This window comes from Sorex fumeus, unplaced genomic scaffold (assembly GCF_029834395.1).
Source record: "Sorex fumeus unplaced genomic scaffold, SorFum_2.1 ptg000030l, whole genome shotgun sequence".
Taxonomy (NCBI): domain Eukaryota; kingdom Metazoa; phylum Chordata; class Mammalia; order Eulipotyphla; family Soricidae; genus Sorex; species Sorex fumeus.
Genome location: NW_026606087.1, coordinates 26,836,772 through 26,858,721, shown reverse-complemented (window position 1 = coordinate 26,858,721; position 21,950 = coordinate 26,836,772). Strand labels below are relative to the sequence as shown.

General features: G+C 42.3%; 2 protein-coding genes across 4 annotated transcripts in view; one reads left to right on the top strand and one right to left on the bottom strand.

The window, feature by feature from the left end:
* Window positions 1-1,848: 1,848 nt before the first annotated feature.
* On the bottom strand, window positions 1,849-21,619 carry DDIAS (DNA damage induced apoptosis suppressor). Of its 2 annotated transcripts, none has more exons than XM_056116178.1 (5): window positions 21,488-21,619; window positions 9,276-9,404; window positions 6,641-6,802; window positions 6,009-6,126; window positions 1,849-4,708 (listed from the first exon to the last, which is right to left on the bottom strand). In XM_056116178.1, exons 2-5 carry the CDS (start codon window positions 9,386-9,388, stop codon window positions 2,138-2,140), a joined length of 2,964 nt encoding a protein of 987 aa, XP_055972153.1. In that variant the 5' UTR covers window positions 9,389-9,404; window positions 21,488-21,619; the 3' UTR covers window positions 1,849-2,137. The 2 variants fall into 2 exon arrangements, with proteins under 2 accessions (XP_055972153.1, XP_055972154.1); XM_056116179.1 differs by having other exon boundaries at window positions 21,481-21,488.
* Window positions 21,060-21,950, top strand: part of PRCP (prolylcarboxypeptidase) — an 84,428-nt gene continuing 83,537 nt past the window's right edge. The window contains exon 1 of one of the 2 annotated variants that reach the window (XM_056116180.1): window positions 21,060-21,191. The gene's annotated coding sequence lies outside the window, so the exon portion shown is untranslated. The remainder of the gene's footprint in view (window positions 21,192-21,950) is intronic. The other variant, XM_056116181.1, reaches the window with a different exon arrangement.

The following is a 21,950-nucleotide window of genomic DNA, read 5'->3' as shown; positions in this document are numbered from 1 at the left end:
CCACTTGGAGCTCCCTTGTCCTCAAAGGATTGATGTCTAATGGATTCGGTTACAAGTTCTGAAGCTATAAAAAAACAGAAGGTGATGTACTTTTGGATGTCAACCTCTGGCATTTGGAGGAGATTGGGAAGTCTGTCAGGAAGGCAGGTAGCAAGGTTGGAAACAGGTAGAGAAGAGGGCCTTTCTATACAGTGATCTGTCCTTAGATACATTATGGATTCCTACCTTTTCGTCGTTTCTGCTGATTGGTTACACCCTATAAGATGATTTGTTGGAAGTGGTACGGAAAGTATCATGTTAAGCGAAATGAGTCAGAAAGAGAGGGATAGACACATTCGTCTGGGGAACATAAAGTAACAAAATAGGAGACTAACACCCAAGAATGGCCGAGATTAGTACCAGGAATTTTGCTCCATGGCTTGGAGGCCAGCCACACGTGCTAGGGGAAAAGGGAGCTCAGATAGAGAAGGGAGCACCAAATAAAGGGTGTTGGGAGGATCCTTCCAGGATGGGAGAACCATGCGGAAAGTAGACTATAGACCAAACATGACTGCCACTCAATGCCTCTCTTGCAAACCACAAAACCCAAAAGGAGAGAGAACAAAAGGGAATGCCCTGCCACAGAGATAGGGTGGGATGGGGGGGGTGGGGGTGGGAGGGATACTGGGACCCGTGGTGGTGGAAAATGGGCACTGGTGGAGGGATGGGTACTTGATCATTGTATAACTGAAACCCAAGCACAAAAATTTGTAAGTCTATAACTGTACCTCATGGTGTTTCACTAATAAAAAAAAATTCTGAACAACAACAAAAAGATGATTTGTTGGAATAACCAATTGTGTTTCATATGCAAATGAGGACATGGGATGACTGTGGGACCACCAGGCTGCACATGCCCTTATATAGATATATAAAATGTCTGCTGACCTTATGCAAATAAGGTCCAGTGGATAATCAGTCATATCATGTATGTAAATTAGTGTATATGAACTTCAGAGAGCTGATCTATCTTCTCTTTCCAGTACCGCCCTACTCATTTCCTAAGTAACATCAATTGTAAGAATGAATTATTTTGAGAATGAATTTCTTGAGGTTGTTATCTTTTTTTTATATCCCAGGCATGCCAGAAGTGATCCCTGAAACAGGAGTAAACCCTGAACACCCACTGGTGTAGCCTCCAGGCTAAACCAAACAAAAAAAGGTTTAGATTAACAACTAAAAGAAAATCAGCTTGACCACAATATCACATAGTATTCTGGTATATGTGCTAATCAGTCATCAAATTGGTTCGTGTGTGTATAATGTACACATGTGTGATTATCATAATTTTAAGAAAAACAAAATGAATAATACTGATGCAGAAAATCATGAGCATGAGATTTTTCTTTTAGATAAAGTTAGGAGTCTATGTCTAATGTTTCCTTGGTAAACATTCTGGTGAAATAATTTATAACTTACTTTTTGTGTGATACAAGGTAGCAGTAGCTTCATTGTAGCTAGGTTTTAAAATTCATATATAAAAATCCATGTCACTACATCTTTTAAAAAATTACATAAGGCATGAGGCGTTTTTGTAATATAAGGTGCATGTACCACAGCAGCTGGCCTAACATTGGCAGATATTTTCTGATTTTAGCTATCAATTAAGCTAGATTTTGGGGCCAGAGATATAGTACGGTGCTTGCCAGGCATGCAGTTGACTCCAGTTCTATCCCTGTGATCACATAGGGTGCTTTGAGCACTGCTAGAAGTGATCTCTGAACAGAGCCAGTAGTAAGCCCTGAGCACTGGCACTGCTGCCAGGTATGATACCAAAACCAAAATGAACTAAACAAGACTAAGTTTTGGTTTACAAAAGCTTTATTCTGAAATGTACATGTAAATTTAACAAATATTTTTCACAAGCAAAATATATATTAAAGTACATTCTTCAACAATGTAAGATAAAGTGCCAAACTGTAACAGAATAACACAGGGAAAAACAAGGCTTTACGTCATCTTAAAAGGTGCAACAGAACCGCTTTTCTACTCTTATTCTTGCTAAAAAAGGGGCAAAGAATGCTTTCCATAGCACTGGAAAAAGTTTTCAAACTGATTTACCTTTACAAGTTAGTAATTAGATTCAGGTGATTTCTCATTAAAATAATTCAGGAGACCAAGCACTGTTCGTTTCAGGAACTGGAAGAAGCCACTTTTCTGAACATGGAAGATAACGGCTGACTTCTAAACAAGCATCATGCCCCAAAACTGACTCCCTGGAAATCCCGCCCGCCCTTGTTCTGATATGCGTCTTCTGTTTGGTAACCAGTGCTTTAGTTACAGTCTTTAAACTTAACTCCCTCTTAATTAAACACTTTTTAGTTCTTTGTTTGACATATTTTAGTTTCTTCATTGGTAACTCTTTTTGATTAGAATGACAGGAAGTAAGACATCTCTTACCCAAGACTTGGAATCCAAACATTTCTGAAGGAAATACTTTTTTTGTGGAAGGAGGAACACATTCATCAATGTCAGTTTCAAGACACCCAGTAATAGGGCAGTTGTTGGAAACCTCTGGTTGTGTAAGAGAACTTTCGGATTTCTGCTTGAGTGTTAAAATAGCTTCTGGACAGCTAGGGATGGCCTGCTGCATGTAATTTTGGGAGGAAATATTTGTTTTTCTATAGTTAGTATCAAGACCTGTAAAAAAATTAGGTAGTATTTTGGAAGTTCCTTTCATTCCTTGAATTCTTGTTCGGTGGAATCCTGCAAGTGGAGTAGACTGTGAACATGGAACAAAATCTTGACTATCTTCAAATTCATATTCTGAATCTGAATGAAAGTAAGGGGGAGAAAAGCATGTTCTTGAGTACAAAGAGGCAGACTTGTTTTCCAAGGATTTTTGTGAAGATTGACTGAAATTTTCAGAAAGTGGTTTCGGTGAAAATTCAGATTCCATATGAGGACTCTCTGACAAAGAAGTTCCCCACTGCAATAAAGTATCCTGTGATTGTTTTGTGATTTCTGTTGCCATGTCTATTTCTTTGTTATTATCATCAAAGAGGTCAGCAGAAGCATTGTAGCTACCTTCATGACCAGAACAGTTCTGTGTTAAGTTAGTGCTGATATGTTCACAAGGCATTTCCTTCAAGGTATTTGTACACCTATTCGAACTACTGCAAAGATCTTCTAAAGGATACGTAAGTTTTCTGCAAATTGTAAAATTATTACCTTGATTCTTTAGCCTCTTTAAGTCGCAAAGGTCAGAAACATCACTATATCTCTTAGAGTGAAAAGTTGCCAAGTTCTCACTCATTTCTAAATGTGATATTTCTCCAGGTTCATTAAAGTATCGAATATTGAGAGAAGTGTGGTCATTCTCTGAAGTACTGTGCATATGTGAAATTTCAGGTCTATGTGGTGGAATTTTGATATATTTAGGAGTATTTCTTGTCCTTAAATCTTCTGAAGATGAAAACGCAGCTGACAGATAAGGATTTGGTAAAAAACAGTTGGATATATCTCTTCTAATACTACTTTTAGAGACAATCTCAGCTGTGTTATCTCGTGGTGAGTCCATTTGTATACTAGGACTTGGATTTGCTTCACAGTAAGAAAGGTTGTTGTCTTTGCTAGAACTTGCTTTGACTGTTGCTTGCGACAACCTTAAAGAGACAGGTGGTGTACGCAAGGCTCTTGTGTTTTTGGGAGTCACAGATGATCTGCTATAGTGTGCATGTAATTTATCAGTGTCACTGTCTAGGTTACAATTCCCACTTTTGGCATCAGGTTGAGAAGTGGCAATCTCACTTTCAACAGCTGCCAGAAACTTGTTTAGGCTTTCAGAGAACGGCAGTTCATCCCAAATTTCAGAGTCACAGTTCTGGGAACCATGAGCTTTCTCTTCTAGTCTGAACGATGAAGGTGTACAACAGCTAGATCTCCCCTGAAAACTAAGGTGGATATCTACATCATGATGCTGGTGAGCTGTTCGCTCAAGTGGGGAATATCTAATTTTAATATCGCGTGCATCGTGGAAGGATTTTGTGTTTCTTGTCTCTGGGCACTCTTGTATTTTCAAAGGAAACAACTGAGAATTATTAACTTCAATTTCATGACAGCTTTGAACTGCACTTGGCTGAACAGACTGTAAGTCCAGTGCTTCGTCCAACTTTTGTGTTAAACCCTTCTTATCCATATATGAAATAAAGCTCCAAGAGCCCTGAATGGCACTAGAGTAGCTATCGGAATTAGTGACCTTTGCCAAGGAGGGACACATTTTGTGCTTGTGATGAGTTCCAATAGCCTTGCATGGTTCAGAAGCCAGAAAACCTTCCTTTTCTTCTTCTTCTTCATCATCATCATCATTATCTGCAGGTTGTGAATTAACGGAAATGAGTTCCAGTGAGAGCTGCCAGGATCTTGAAAATACCTTTCTACTATGGTACCCAGAAAGACAAGAACTTTTGTCAGAGCCATCTATGTTGCTGAGATCACTATCTGAGTGTTCTAAAGCAAGGAGGTAGCTATTACATGCCTGAGAATCACAACGATGCTTTTTGAAATCCAAAAGTTGACAAAAGTAGTCAAAGACAGTGAAACCTTGAACTCCTGGGTCTGGAAGAAGAATCTGGCAAGCTACAAGCTCTCTAACTTCTTTATTTTGGTCAAAGAACTGCTTTCTGAAGTTACTGGCGTCTGAACTGTGCCCATAATGGTTTTTAAAATTCTGTAAAAGAAGTTAAAATAGATTTAATGGATAATTTTCTTAGCCTCTGACTGAAATGTGAAACAGAGAGAGGAAAAAAGAAAACATGTAAAATTATAGTCCAATTCTCATTACTTCAATTCCTGCAGTAGCAAACTTTTGTAGTAGCACAAATTCCTATAGTGGCAATAGTACGAGATATAATCCGTAGAATAGACACTTGTCCTCAAGTTCTGGTTCCAATAGCATTTACTAGTGTTGGGACTTTAGAAAATTTCTAAGTTATAGTTTTCTTATTTTAAAAATAAAGATAAAATTGAAAGATTATTGCATTAGTACTAAAATTTGGAAAACAGCAATATTAGCAAATACCTACTGCTGAATAAATGGCAGCTATCATATTTCTCATCCCCCCTCCCTCCACCATAAGTTTTAAGGGAATGAATTTAAGGGCATGTCTAAATAAAGAAAACAGTCAAATATTTTAATAAAGCAAAAGTCTATGGCTTCTGATTTCACCTTCCCTTTGAGTTTTTTCTCTTGTAGAGAGCTATATTCCCCCTTTGAAAATCCTCTTTCTAGTACATATCAGGTCTGTTTAGATAGATAAGAGTTTCTATACACTCTCTTCAGTGTTACTGAGACAAATGCTTCAGAGGCACTGCATTAAAGACTCCTGTGACTGGCAAGTCACTTTTCTGATTAAGACTGTCCTTCCTGTTCTTAGAGTTCTAATCACTACATGGCCTTAAAGGGTAGCTCTTTCACTCTTTTTTTTATAGAGGATAAAAACTGAAGATCTAGAGGGCTTTGTGGTTATTACCGTAGTTTGTTTTTGGGCCATACCCAGCTGTGTTCAGGGCTTACTCTGGGCTCTGCACTCAGGGTTCATTCCTGGTGAACTCAGGTGCTGGGGACTGAACCTGGCTCAGGTGTGTACAAGGTAAGGACCTTACCCAATGTACTGTCGCTCCAGACCCTGAAAACCGACCTGATAGATAGTTTACAATACAATCTAAACAAAGTTTGGAGAGTAACATAAAACAGCAAATATCAAAACCTAGTACTTCTGAATTATGATCAACTTAGATTTTCTAAGTTTTGAAAGCATTTGCACTAGGCTGTTCTGGCATTTAAGAGGAAGTTGTCACACACAGTGTGACAACAGATCACCTAAAACCAATGTTTACAGTTTAAAGTGCTTATGCGGTACACAGTTATGACTTCTAAATAACCTATTTAGAAATTCAAATATAAGCATTGTATCAAATTACTATGGCAGTGCTAACAGAATTCTAAAGAGAAAACTAATCTCAATTACCGTCACTCCAAAAATAAAACTTCGTCCAACGAAGGATGCTTCAACTGCTTTAGTCAGCAGGTTCTGAACTGCAGTACTGTTCAGAGTTTCTGGAATTCCATCAGAGTCCTGTAGGTAACTTGATTAAAAAGAAAAACATGAACAGATAAATTACGAAATTTTAACTTGCAGTAAAAGTTAAAGCTACAGTAAATCTGAAAATGTAGCCAGAACCTTTTGAGTGGCACAAAGAGAAAAAAAAAAAAAAGCGTAGGAACTAGCATTTTGTGCACTCGGGTTTTCCACCACTGAGGAAAACAAAAATAAGTGTTAAGTGTGAAAAGGTGGATTTCTAATGGGCGAATATTCCCTCAAATGGCTTCTTACAGGGAAAAGAAAGAAAAAAAACAACTGCCTGTCATAGAGGCAGGCTGAGGAGTGAGAAGGAAACTAAGGACACTGGTGGAGTAAAGAGGACATTAGTGAAGAAACTGGTGTTGAAACATTGTCAAGCTGAAACCATGAATAATTTTACTACTTTGTAATTCATAGTGATCCAATAAAAACTGACAACAAAACAAAACATGCAACTTCAAATTCTACTGATACGCCAGGGCAATAGTTAGGAGAAAGAATGCTTTAAATATTCTTACCTATGCAAACCAGTAGCTGTAAGACCAAAAAATGTGTCTAAGCAGCTTCCAAATACAGTAATGGCAAATAATCTGTTTGATTCTGCAACTTTTAAGGGAAGTTTATATCTATACCTGACATTTTCAATTTCACCAGTAGAGCCACATTTTAGACAATTAGACCTGAAAAAAAAAAGGGAAAAAGTTATAAAAATGTCGACTATTTTTTCATATAGTGTGCAAGTATTTGTGTGCAAGTATTTTCATAAACATATCCTAAAACTATTTTGGACCAACATCTTGAATTTTTTTATCCAAAACGCGGCCTTTACTGATTTAAATTAAATAACATATTCATGACATTATGATTGGAGTTTAAATTCTGCACCGTGGGAGAAAATGAAGGCAAATGCCTGTAATTCTGTGGGGTAGGAAGGTCACCATTAACACCTGGAGGTATAAAACAGACTAGGGCTAGGGGCCAGTAAATACGAAAAGGTTAGCACCATACCATCAGAAGTTCTGGAATTTAATGTCTATGCAGTGTTCTCAACAATATAACTTTAACTATGGCCAAAAGCTTTTTGTTAAAAGCTACAAGTCAAGTATAACTCCACTGTCCTGTAGCTGTCAGGTCTTGGGATAGTTACTAGAACCCTTAAATCTCTGTTAATTAAAATTCAATGAGGATAAAAGTAAACAAAAGTGATCTAGTACCAGATCCTGCCAAATCCATTTCCTTCATAATTGCACATCTAATTGCAGTCATTGCGACTTATCATTTTCTTCCTTTCCAGCTGTTTGTAATGTGTCCTAATTCTAATATCCATCTTTTATGTTCCTAATTTAGCAGGCTGGCCACTTAAAATGTTGGCTTATCCCAAGACTTTTTTTCCTTCGTATTGCTAAAGATCAAGCTTAAGGAGTGGCAAAAAGCAAACAGAGATGGTCATAGTTGGGGCCAGAGAGACCGCAGAGTGAGTAAGGAGCTGATTTTGAAGGCATGAGTTCAAACACTGGCATCCCATTTGGTTCACTGAGACCTGCCAGAAGCGATATCTGAGCACAGAGCCAGGAGTAAGCCCTGAGCATCGCTGGGTGTGGCCTCCTAACCAAACCAAACAAAAATAACCCTCCAAACCAAACCAAAAAGCAGCGGCCATAAAAGTTGTACATTTGGTTGCTGCTGTAGAGCCACTAGGGGGAGCCTGAAATCCACGCTCCCAAGAAGCTTGGGCAATGGTTAGTCCTACATACTAAAAATTCAGGACATGAGGAAATGGGGCTACACCCCCTTCTCATGGACAGGGAGTATTAACACTGTCAAAATGGCAATTCTTCCCAGAGCATTATACAGATTCAATATAAGGATACATATGGCATTTTTCAAAGAAACAGATAAACACTCCTGAAATTCATATGAACAATAACCGCTCCCCCCCCCCCCCACACACACACACACCTGCCTCACCCCTATGGATAGCTATAACATATAACAATCCTTGGGAAAAATAAGATGGGGCATCATTTTCCCCAGCTTCAAATTGTACTAAAAAGTGGTAGTAATTAAAACAGCATGGCATTGGAATAAAGGCAGACCCACAGATCAATGGAAAAGAGTTTAATATCCTGACATCGATCCCTAAATATATAATCAGTCAATCTTTGATAAAGGAGCAAGAAAAGCCTCTTCAACAAGTAGTTCTGGAAAAACTGGGAAGCTACAGGCAAAAATAAGAACTAAGACCTCTTTCTAACACAAAGCACAAAAGTCAGAGGGAGACGGGGAGGGAAGAAGAGAGAGAGAGAGAGAGAGAGAGAGAGAGAGGGAGAGAGAGGGAGAGAGAGAGAGAATGAATAGTGCCTGCCACAGAGGAAGAGGGTGGGAAGGAACCTGGGGACACTGGTCCTGGGAAATGTGCACTGGTAAAGGGACAGGTATTGGAACATTATGACTGAAACCCAATCATGAACAACTTTGTAACTGTACGTATCACTGTGATTCAATAAAATAATAAAAAAAACTAAACAACTCCCATACCACTTTCAAGTATATCCCAGAAATGGGCTGTTATTTTTGGAGGAATATGGTTTCTGGGCCACACCTGATGATATATAAGAACTCTGTAATCAGGGTTGCTCCTGGCAGTGATCAGGGAATTATATGTAGTGCTTTGGCTTGAAACAGGGTGGGCCATAGGCAAAGCAACCATCTTGATCCTTGTATTATGTCTTTGGTCCCTAGGATTTTTTTTTTTTTAAATCTTTTTACTTTTGGGCTACATCCTGCTGCGATCAGGGGCTATTCCTGGTTCCGCACTAAGGGATCACTCCTGGCAGCCTCAGGGATCCAAAGCAATTTGGTAATGTGCAAGGCCTGCCCACTATACTATCTCTCTGGCCCCTAAGTTCTATAAGTTCTCTTCAAAGCACTGTTAATTTGGAAATGTCGCTCAAGTAATTAGTCAATTCTGTTATAATATCTCTAGCACCACAAAATTTTTAAAAAAAGAAAAGGAGTTACAAAAATAAAATCAATGAGAGATATAACTTAGTATGGGAAATTTAGTCCTACCTAACTTGTCTTTGAATTTTAGAAAATCTATAGTGTATAGTGCTTAGTGGATTCTCTAATGTATATATGTTTTACTTTTACCTGTTGGAGACTAGGATTATCCGAGAGAGGCATTTCTGACATGAAGGATATATAAAACTTGAATTTTGGAGAGCAAGAACTGAGGCAAGAATAAACTTTCTTCTTCTGCTCATGTGTTCACACTGCGGCCTATAAAACAAAACAGTCAATGGGATAAATGGTAAATCTTTAATTGCACATATATAACCGATTTCTTAAGAAAACTATCTCCTTTATAAAGTTAAGGGATGCCTGTTTGTTATAGTGACAGTGTATTAAGAAACCTGAAATTTTGGTCATAGGAAAAAGTCAGCAAAAAATGAAATTTGCTGTTTCATGATGGATGTGCAGAGTATCATGCTGAGTGAAATGAATCGGGAGAGGGAGACACAAAACTATCTCACTCATATGTGTGATATAAAGAAACAGTAGGGGGACAACTAAAACCCGAAGGCAATAGAAATGAGCAAGAAAACTGGTCCTTAGTAGGAAGCTTGCCACTGGGGGGAGGGGAAGTGGGAGAGGTTATGGAAGGACAGCTATGACAATGATAAAGAGAAGTGGTCACTCTGGACAAAGACCAGGAACTGAAAGGAGGTAAAGTGACATGCAGAATGAAAGATGTATCTATGTCACTGATCCATTCTTAAAGTGAGCACAGAAGAAAAACAACTGATCATGCCTAACTATTAATTGTTCTGGGACTCTTATGTATACATAACCAGTAGAGCTGCACCCAAAGCAAGTACATATATATTTTATTTATTATTTACTTCATTGAATCACCGTGAGATACACTTCAAAGCTTTCATTTTTGGTTTCAGTCATACAATGATTGAACACCCATCCCTCCACCAGTGCACATTCTCCACCACCAATGTCCCCAGTATCCCCCCACATCCCACCCCTCCCTATGTCTCTATGGCAGACAATTTCCCTCATACGCTCTACTTTTGGGCACTATGGTTTGCAATAGAGATACTGAGTGACTACCATGTTTGGTCCTTTATCTACTTTCAGCACACATCTTACATCCCGAGCGATCCCTTGAACCATCATTTACTTGATGATCCCTGCTCTATTCCAGCTGCAAAGCAAGTACATATTATTTAATTTGATTGTCATCTTAACCCACATGGCAATGTCTAAAGACAAGAAAGGGTATGTGACTGAGTACACAAGGGGAAGAAGGCAGAAAGGAAAAAGAAAACCATTACTAGTGCTAACTTCAAGCTCTTTGCTAATGCAGTGACTGATGGAATGTATGTCAGCAAAGGTATCTGTGAAATGCAGTTTGATGTAGGGTATAATATGGCAGTGTACAAAAACATCTGTGAGCTAAGGAAGAGAAAACAGGCCAAGTTAGGTCCTGAGAATGCTGCTCTGGTCGTCTTAAAAACCTTAACAGAATTCAGCTTCCATTCCATACAATGTCTTGGGTCATCTGGTTCCACCTTTCTGAACGCATTTTATACTGCTCTCCTGTCCTTCAACGCATCCTAGTCTTCTTTCCACCTCAGACATACCCACTGATTTCTACTGAGGCTTTTATGTTCACTTGTCCCTTTATCTAAATCTTTATCTCTTTATCTTTATTCTTCAGACAGCTGGTTCATCCTCACCTGCTCTATCTCAAGTTGACATTTCCTCCCGTTATTTATTTATTCTAGGCTTTTGGGCCACACCCAGCCATGCTCAGGAGATACTGCTGGCTCTGCACTCAAGAAATCATGCCTGACAGGGGCAGGGGACCATATCGGATGCTAGGGATTGAACCCAGATCTGCTGCACGCAGGGCAAACACCCACCTGCTGGAGTATTTCTCTGGGCCCCTTCCCGTCTTTTTAGTTTCTAGGAAATCACCCATTTTATTCCAGCATGGTACTGAATAAGCTTGTGAGATATATATATATATATATATATATATATACATATATATACACATATATATGTCATTTTACATATTCATTTGCTTATTTTTTTGTTTATTCTATTCTATTCCTACTAGTCTAGCATTTTTATAAAAAGACTGGTCAATCTTAAGTTATACTATGTCTTCCAGTGCTTAGAACACATTAAAGTTCTCAATAAATATTCATTAAAAAACTGCCAAATCCTCTAATTGAAGAACAAGTTTATAAGAGTAGTTATTTACCATATAAGTGGAATTTTTCCTTTTTGATTTAATGCACTTCCCTGCTCCCAAAGCAATTCTTTACTAAAAGGGGATGTTTTTTGTTAATATAGGCTGATCTACAGCCTATATTATTATACTTCTACAGTCTCACCAGTTGTCTTTGTTGATTTTCTTTTCTATTTGGTTTTTGGACCACACCTGGCAATGCTCAAGGCTTACTCCTGGCTTTGCACCCAGGGATCATTCCTAATAAGGCTTGGGGGATCATCTGGTTTGCTAGAAATTGAACCTCAGTCCGCTGCTTGCAAGGTAAGCACCCTACTCACTGCACTCTCTCTCCAGCTCTTGTCCGTCTTATTTTGCTGGTTTTTATTCTCCCCAATGTTCTTTCTCTCAGTTCTCTTCCTTGCTTTTTATATGCCTGCGATTTATGCTAATGGGAACATAATAATAATACTGAGTTGTGTGTTCTCTCCCCTCCCCCAAAGGCCCCCATCACAAGTTTCCTACTCTTCCATGTCTAGAATGTATGTTCACCTCAAGGCCGTTGTTTATTTTTCCTTAAGGCACTTTTGGGGAGAGGGGCTGAGGATGATGAAAAAGGGAAGTAATCAGGTACACCAGCAATGTGGGGGAGTGGGATAAACATGGATCCAAACCACAGAGTTAACAATGAAAACATGCTAATCAAACTGTCACACTGTCTTCCCGTTGTTCATCGATTTGCTCGAGCTGGCCCAGTAACATCTCCATTTTGAGACTCCTTGTTACTGTGTTTGGCATATTGAATACGTCACGGGGAGCTTGCCAGGCTGTGCCGTGTGGGTGAGATACTCTGGGTAGCTTGTCAGGCTCTCCGAGACGGGCGGAGGAATCGAACCCAGCTTGGCCGGGCTAGCTGTGTGCAAGGCAAACGCCCTACCGCTGTGCTATCGCCCCAGCCCAAATCAAACTACAAACAGCAAAAAAAAGTGTCAAAAAAGGTGGCAGGCTTTTGGGGGATGGGGTGGGGAATGTGGATTGGAGAGAACTTGAGAACACTGGTGACGGAAGTTGACAATGTGGTGGGAATGCTGCTAAAACATTACATATCTAAAGCTCAGCTATTAATAACTTTGTTAACCATAATTAAGTTAAAAAAGTCATTTCAAAAAGATAATTCACTAGGAAACAACCCAGATTAGGTGACCCTACTTATTATCACTGTCTATATTGCAAAATCAAGGCTTACTCCTTTAATTTATTAAATTATTTTTTTTTTTTGCTTTTTGGGTCACACCTGGTATTTCTCAGGTATTTCTCTTACTTCTGGCTCTGCACTCAGAAACCACTCCTGCAGTCCTTGGGGGACCATATGAGATACTGGGGATTGAACCCTGGTCAGCCACGTGCAAGGCAAATGCTCACCCTGCTATTACTATCGCTCCCGCCCTGAGCATACAGTATTAATCCGTTTGACATACCCATATGTTTTGAGGAACCATGGTAAGATCCTAGGAGAGCCTGGTTATAATCCCAGTGTCACTTTTAAAAATTTGTCAATCTGACTCCTGCTATTAACTTTGTGTATCCTAAACTAGCTTTGCCCACATACCATCAAATATACATACTTTTACCAAATTATAAAATACTGTTGTGAATACCCGACAGTGGACATTACATAGCACCTTATTGAACTTTTAATTATTTGCAGCTTATCCTCAACTCTTTTCTCCTTCATATGGTCATACTGTGAGCAGTCTTTGGGCTCTAAACGGACAGTTTTATATCCTACAATTATATGGTCATCCATCAAGTGCTATTCTTTACACAACTGTTATTAGATCAAAGTTTTCAGGAATGAATTAAACCATTGGCATTTAGGATACCATGCTATGTATTGTGGGGAAACAAAAATAAGACATTTTCTGTCCTAAGAAACATTTACTGCCGAGGGGCCCTGGTGATAACTCAGTTGCAGACCACCGCAGCCTGGATCTGTGTATTAGACGCCTGGCACTGCTCCATACGCTGAGCTCCATCCCAGCACTGCCGACTGTGATCCCTGATGCCAGAAGAAGTGTGTAGCTCCTGACATATTGCCAGAGTGAGCAAGCATTGTGATGGAGTATGTATGCTCTGGCTAGCACTATATCCAAAGTGAGCAGTACAGCCAAATATGACATCATTCGCCACTGCAGCACCAACCAACAAGAGGAGGAAACGTTTAGTGTTGAACTGGGCAGACAACTCACCAACAAATGAAAAGCTTACATAAACAAAGACATATAGAAATTATCTTCTAAATTATTTGTGCAAGCATTTGTGCTTTTAATTAAAATTACTTTTTAAATTATAATTACTTTTTAAATTATGATTTTGGTAACATGAACACAATAATGGCAATGCTTATGTTATTGGTGTACAAAGTTACTACACACCACTACCACAAAAATGCTGAAGACCCTTCACTCCTCTTCCTATGCCACTACTTTATTCCCTCCACACCTTTCCCCTCACTTTGTTAATCTCAGTTTTGAAATATACAAGGCTGAAAGGTCTGTCCTCATTCCACACTGTCTATTCCCTTGTTTTGTCTAACTACAATATTTTCTGTTGGTTAAGTCGTCTTTATTTTAGGGTTTATTGCCCTCTAATGGATCAAATAAGTATGCCTGGAAAACCACAAGATGGCAAACTTCAGAATTAAAACAAAAAATGTTAATAAATTTTTATTTACGTTTTTAACCTGGTAAAGCCAAGCAAATGGTAAAAACCCATACCATTCATTGCCTGGGAGGGATATAAAGTTTTTCATATCCTTTTAATAAAAGACTATCAAGTGGTGCTGGCAAAACTGGACAGCTACATGAAAAAAACTGGCTTAGAACTCTAACAACATGTACAAAAGCCAGATCAAAATGGATTAAAGACCTCAACATCAGACCAGAATCCATAAGGTAAAATGAAGAAAAAGATCAGCAAAACCTTCTACGATATTGAAGCTAACGGTATCTTCAAAGATGAAACACCACTGACCAAACAAGTGGAATCAAAGATAAACAAATGGGCTATCTTAAATAAAGCTTCTGCATCTCAGAAGAAACAGCAACCAGGATACAAAGACAGCCTATAGAATGAGAAAGGATATTCACCCAACACCCTTCAATAAGGGGTTAATATCAAAGATATACAAGGCACTGGTTGAATTCTACAAGAAAAAAATATCCAATCCCATCAGAAAATGGGGTGATGAAATGAAGAGAAACGTTCTCAAAGAAGAAATTTGAACGGGCAAAAGATACATGAAAAAATGCTCTTCTTCACTAATCATCAGGGAGATACAGATCAAAACAACAATGAGATACTGAGATACCTCACACTACAGAGACTGGCACACATTCAAAAGAATAAGAACTAGTGCTGGTGTGGATGTGGGAAGAAAAGGATTCTCCTGCATTGTTGGTGGGAATGCCGACTGGTCCAGCCTTTTTGGAAAAGAATATGGACATTCCTCAAAAAAACTAGAAATGGAGTTCCCATTTGACCCAGCAATACCACTTCTGGGACTATAGCCTGGAGCCCCAAAACACACAGCAGAAATATCATCTGCACTCCTATGTTCACTGCAGCACTATTCACCATAGCCAGAATCTGGAAACAACCTGAGTGCCCAAGAACAGACGACTGGATGAAGAAACTATGGCACATCTACACAATGGAATACTATGCAGCCGTCAGGAAAATGAAGTCATGAAATCTGCCTATGAATGGATGGACATGGCGAGTATCATGCTGAGTGAAATGAGTCAAAGGTAGAGGGACTGATACAGAATGACTGCATTAATATGTGGTATTAAAAATAATATGTAAGGTAAAAGGTAAAGGTAAAGGCCCTCCCGTTGATCGTCGATTTGCTCGAGCAGGCCCAGTAACGTCTCCATTGGAGACTTTGTTGTTACTGTGTCTGGCATATCGGATGCTCTCGGTAGCTTGCTGGGCTCTCCGAGAGGGGCGGAGGAATCGAACTCGGGTCGACCATGTTGGCCGCTTGTAAGGCGAACGCCCTACCCGTTGTGCTATCTATCGCTCCAGTATATATATATATATATATATATATATATATATATATGCAGACTAATATCCATGACCAAGGAAAACAGGGCCTAGGAGGACTGATCAATGGTTGGAACTAATCACAAGTGTGTGGGTTCCCAGTATGATAATAGCAGGGAATTATCATGCTGGACAAGATATGAGTATTGAAAGTAGGTAAAGGGATATTCTTGATAACCTTTCAGTATCAAATCCCAAAAGGTGGGGGGGGGGGGGAGAGGAGAGAGAGAGACAGAGAGAGGAGTGATGGGAGGGAACCTGGGGACACTGGTATTGGGAAATGTACACTGGTGGAAAGATGGGTGTTGGAATACTGTATGACTGAAATCCATCATGGACAGCTTTGTAAGGATCTATTTCACAGTGATTGATTAAAAAAGTCAAGAAAAGACTGTTAGTTGTTCCCATTGCTGTTTTTATGATGTTTCCTATATGACACTTGCCATCTAGCTATGGTTTCCCCACAGTCTAATGTGTGGTACGAATTCATGTTTGTTGAATAATGAACAAAGCATCAAACATGAGTAGATACTTAAAACAGGAAAATTTAATGATAAACTTGGGAGAAATTTCATGTGTGGTGTCTCCAGCAATTTGTTTTCTCAACTATACTGGGGAGGATGGTAAAATATTTTATTTCTTTGAGCTCCATCACATTCAGCAAACCATATTCTAGTTAACAAAGCTCACTATACTTGTCAATTAACTTTTATGTATTGCTAGGTGGTGTTGGGAATAATATAAGCCATAGATAAAATAGTCGTGGTCCCTAACTAGTTATCACATCTAATACAAGAAAAAGATAATAAACCAATCATACACAAAAGTTCACTGAAATTGTAGTAAATACCATAAAGGAAATGTACAATTCCTGCATCCATTTTTTATACTTACCAAGTGATTCTCAAATTTTGTTGCACATCCAAATCAGTCAGTTTGATAAAATATAGATTTCTAAGTCCAAGTTCCAAACTTAGATTAAGTGTAGCATGAGGACCTTGAACTTGTGAGGTATTCTAACAATTTCCAACAAGTTCCCAGGCAACACTTATTTTGTCCAAACATAGAAACCACTGGTCTAGCCACTGGAGGTGACTGATGGTGAACACCTGTGATTAATGCTGTTATTATTTAAATCATCAAGCCTGGCGGTATCTTTCAGTATCTTGCAGTCTTGCAGTTCACTATGTAATTAATTGCTCTTATCTAGTATCAGGTAACTTTTTAGCTAGATCATTATGGAGTTCTTAGAAGAATCTTATAAATCTTATAAGCATCTTATAAACAACCTACAAATACCCATGCCCATATACACACGTAATCTTTTTTCCTTTCAGAAAGTTAGAATAATTGGATCATCTTAGAAAATTTTAGAGTAACTCTTATAGTTAGATAAAGGAGAAAAAAATAAAATATTTAATATGGAATGGCATATAGAAAGGGTGATGAAGATTATAGAAGTCTAATGTGTGGATCCCATTTTATTTATCTGTGTCACAGCCAGAGTGGCTCAGGGTTACTTCTGGCAGGCTTGGGGGGCCAGGGCTCAAACCCAGGTTGGCCACATGGAAGTCAAGCACCCTATCCACTGTACTATCACTCCAGCTCTGAATGTGTGAATCCTGTTTTAAGAAAGCTTACAGACCCCAGAAACCTAAGTGGCTGGCACCTGCTTGCAAGATGGAGGTAGATGGTATGGGGTCTCTACCCATGGGAGGGAGTCCTCAAGACTAGTGGCCTGCACCCTACCCCTCCAACACAGGAATACACTGGAACTCTGCATGTGGTAACCTGAACCTCTATCTTTAGCTATATGCAGGCCTAGAACAATGGAAGAAAAAAAAAAAGGAAATCAGTTTTATCAGTGGATGGTGACAAAAAGTCTAAAAAGATCTTCAATTGTATCAGATCTTTCTAAAATGCCTGAATAAAACTTAATAACAATACTCTCAAAGCTAAATGATCTGAAAAATAATTTGAATGACAATATATAAGCTTGAAGAGAGTGATGGGAAAAATGAAAGAAACTATTTAGGTAGAACTGAAGGAGCTATAGAATACAGAACCGAGTCTCAGCAACTGAACAGAGGAAACGGAAAATCTAATCAGTGACCCTGAGGACAAGATACACAACTCCGTCAATTAAAAAAGAGGTAATAGTAAGGTGACTGGGATTAAAAGAATTTAACGTGCAATTTGCTGCTGAGTAGATGGAGTGGGAAGACATTGTGTTAAATGAAGTAAGCCAGAGAAAGAAGACAAAACACAGAATAATATCACTTACATGCAGTATTTAGAGTAACTAGGAAATGCAATGGTTTAAAGGGGGGATGGCTAGGGGGCTGGAATGACAGCACAGCGGGTAGGACATCTGCCTTGCACGCGGCCATCCCGGGGTTCGATTCCCAGCATCCCATATGGTCCCCCCAGCACTGCCGGGAGTAATTCCTGAGTTTCCTGAGTGCATGAGCCAGGAGTGACCCCTGTGCATCGCTGGGTGTGACCCAAAAAACAAAAAACAAACAAACAAAAAGATAAAGGGGGGGGGATGTCTAGATCATCCTTGGCCCCAAATAGAGGAACAAGGAAAGAAATAGAGTGAAGATGAAGGGGGGAAGATGAGGGGCAAGTGGCAGGAGTCAAGGGGATTCAGGTACATCGGTGGTGTCAAGGAATTAAAGAGCGAAATATCCAAACCACAGAGTCAACAACAATGAAACTGCAAGACCCAAACTTTAATAACCAAACTTAAAGATGCCCATCAAGGTGGCAGGGAGGGGCAGGGGCGGGGGAAGGATAGGAGAGGGAGCCTGGGAACACTTGCAGAGGGAAATTGACACAGGTCGCTGGATTAGTGATGGAACACTGCATGTTAAAAACCCAACTATAAATGTCACTCTCAGTGCTTTAATAATAATAGAAAAAGAAAACAAAATAAAAAAATTTAAGAGATATAGTTGATAATATCAGAAGGAAAAAACTCAGAATTACAGGAATTTTAGAAGGAATAAGGGAAAGGGGCTAGCTGAAGAAATAATAACTGAGAATTTCCCCAACCTGAGGAGATGCACTGATCCAGAAGGCTCAAAGAGAGTGGAATCGAAATAAACCCAAACGTAAAAACACCATGCCAGATACAGAATGACTGCATTCATTTGTGGGATATAATGTCTGGTCAGTGGTTGGAAGCTTGCCACAAACTTGTCAATGATTGGAAACTTGGTGGGGGGGAGTGGAGGGGGGACGAAGGGCAGTTAGGATAAAGAGACAATATGACAATAGATGGAAATGATCATTTTGGATAGGAAGTATCTAGAGTGTCGAAAGTAGATAAAGGGATATGCCTGATAATATTTCAGCATCTATATTGCAAACCATAAGGCCCAGAATTGAGGGGGGGGCAGAGAGGAGTGAGGAGAGGAGAGGAGAGGAGAGGAGTGGAGAGGAGAGGAGAGGAGAGGAGAGGAGAGGAGAGAGAGAGAGAGAGAGAGAGAGAGAGAGGAATTAGAAATCTCCCTAAGAAAAAACTCCAGGTCCAGATGGGTTCACTATAGAGTTCTTCCAAATCTGCAATAAAGGTTTATTACGTATACTACTTATACTCTTTAAAATATTAAAAAGTGAGAATTCTTTCTACAATTTCTATGAAGCCAATGTGACTTTAACACCAAAAACGGACAGAGGTATTAATAATGAAAATCAGGCAATACAGCATACCACATTAAGAAAAGGAAAGATAACTTCATATTAGTAGATGCAGAGAAAGTTTTTGACAAAATTTATCTATGATAAAACAAAACAGGAATAGAAGCAAGGTACCTCAAAAGAGTAAGGTCTTGTACAATAACCCACAGCCAATAGCATATTGAATATCGAGAAACTAAAGCCTTCTGTCTGAGCTCAGGCACAAGTCAAGGCTATTCTCTTTCTCCATCATCATTCAATGTAGTTTTGGAAATCCTTACCAGAGCAATCAGGTATGAAAAAAGAAATTAAAAAAAAACGTTCAAATTGGAAAAGAAATCAAACTATCATTTTGACAGGCAACAGACTGACATCCGAAGAAAGTCCTAAGGGCTTGAGAGATCGTTCAGGGGTCAAGGTCCTTTCCTGCCTCGCCTCTGGTGCATCCAGTTCAAATTCTGGGCCCCACGAAGGCGCCCCAGGCCCTGCTAGAATACACGCCGGCGCACAGTCGGGACGAAATGCTAATCGACCTGTGCAATATCAAAAACTTTCAAGTAGATCCAGAGAGAGTAAAGGGGGTTTAAAGCATCATCTGCCTTGCACGAAACAAGTTCGGTTTCCAGCACACAATTCCCTGGGCGTTGGTGGGGACCGCGCTGAGACAGACCCAGGAGCACCACCTGCGTGGCCCTTCGGGTGGGTCTGGGCGATTCCTGGCATCGCGGGACCCGAACAGCACCACTTCTGGGGGCATCCACACTGAAAGGTCGATTCAGGTGACCCTAAACTGGCGGGAAGAGCGGGGGGGAGGCACCACAGAGTCGAGCCCTTTCTCCCCACCGAGCAGTCGGGAACCGGCGGCCCCGGCAGCGCCCCGGGCAGAGCCCCACCCGCAGGCCAACCGAGTCCGCGCTGCTCCGGACGCCTCCCAGCCCCCGCCCGTGGCCGAGGGGGACCGACTGCGAAGGGCTTCGCGGGGGCGGCTCCGGCCCTCCCTGGGGCTCCCGGAAAACCCCCGCCCCGGAGCTCCTCACCCGAGGGTCCCGGGGAGCCGCGTCCTCCGGGCCGGCAGCCGAGCCGGCAGCCACCCGCCTTCCGCTCGAATCTCCCGCCGCCCCTTCCGCCGGAAGTGACGCGCGGCCGGGGCGCCTCAGAGCCAATCAGAAGGCCGGTCGCCGGGATCACGTGCTCGCCCCGCTGGGTGTTTAAAAGTCCCGGGGGCGGGGCTGGAGGTGTGAAGCGGCGTCTTGCGGGGCGGGGACCCGATGGGGGGCGCGGGGGCTGGGTGACGGGGTCGGGGTGAGGCGATGAGTCGGGGTGCAGTGGGCGAGGGGCGCGCAGACCCTGAGAAGGACGCGATGGCTCCGCGGGACGTCCCGGCCGGGGAGAACGGCGGCTCCGGGAGTGTCCGGGACCCGCGCGACCCCCGAGGGCGGGTCCGTGCGGGTGGGCGGTGGGGGAGCCGCCCGGTGGTCTCCTCTGCGGCCCTCGGCTCGCGCGTGCGTGGGAATCCCCGCCTGCCCGCGCCGGCTGCGCTCGCCGCCCGAGCCTTCGAGGCCGGGGGCCGGGGGCGCGGGGCGAGGGACGCTGGCGGGTGCGGGTCGCGGCCGGCCAGGACGCGGGTGGTGCTGGGGGACCACCTCGCCGGCCACCGAGCTGCCTCTCCAGCCCCGGGGGGCGACCGCGCTGCAGGACGGCGCTGGGGGCGGGCCCGGGCTTCCCCGGGGAGGAGCCTGGCGGCGGCGGGCGGGGTCCGAGCCGAGCCGGGCCGGGCCGGTCTGCGCGCGTCCCCCGGATCCCGGCGCCCGCACCCGCACCCGCACCCGCACCCGCGCCGCCGGCCGCCAGCCATGGGGCTCGGGGCCCTGGCGGTTCTGGTGGTCGCCTCGCTGACGGCCGGCGCCACCGCCCGCGTCCCGCCCGCCCTGAGAGCCTTCGGGGGTCTGCACTCGGCCCCCGGCTCCAAGGCCCGCAGCTCGGGGGCCCGGGAGTTCTCGACTCGCTACCTGCAGCAGAAGGTGGGTGCGGGCGGCGGGCGTGGGGGCCGTGGGGGTCGTGGGGGCCACGCGGAGCCAACCGCCCAGCTGTCCCGGGGCTCCTGAGCCTCCGAGGAGAGCGGGACCCGCTGGATCTGGGCAGGGACAGACTTGATACTGCACTTGCCGGAGAAGGAGCCCCGAGTCTCACTTCTCCCTCGGTTCCCCCGGGGATGCGTCCGCCCACCACCCTCCCGCGTTTGGCCGCAACAGTCACTTGACCTTCGTGTCCCCCCCCCGCCCGGGGATGCTAGGATCCACATTCCCGGACCTCACACCTCGTTGAAATGATTGGATGCCAACCCAGATGCCTCCAGGCTTGGAGACAGTCAGCTTCTTGCCCCACGGCTGATCCGGAATTTCCCGAGTTCCTCTTAGATGTATCCCAACAAGATGTATCTTGTTAGATGTATCCCATCGTGCTAGACCTGAACTGCTGACCTGTCATAGGCTCTGCTGGTTTTGATTTTAAATGTGATTACCAAACACTCAAAGTGTCTTTGAATGTTGCGTTAGTGGCATGTGGACGCGATGAACACCGATCTTCATGAATATTTAACATCGTTTTGAAACTCGGCAGTTTACTAAAGTTGCCGCGTGGTACATCGCAAATGGAAAGTTTGTATCTCTTGACCTTTCTCATCCCCTCTGCGGTTGCGTATTTACTCTTTGGTGTCAATTGAAATGGACCGTGCGTGCATTCGTTTGTTTCTGGACTCTGTTCTGCTCGGCTGATCTGTG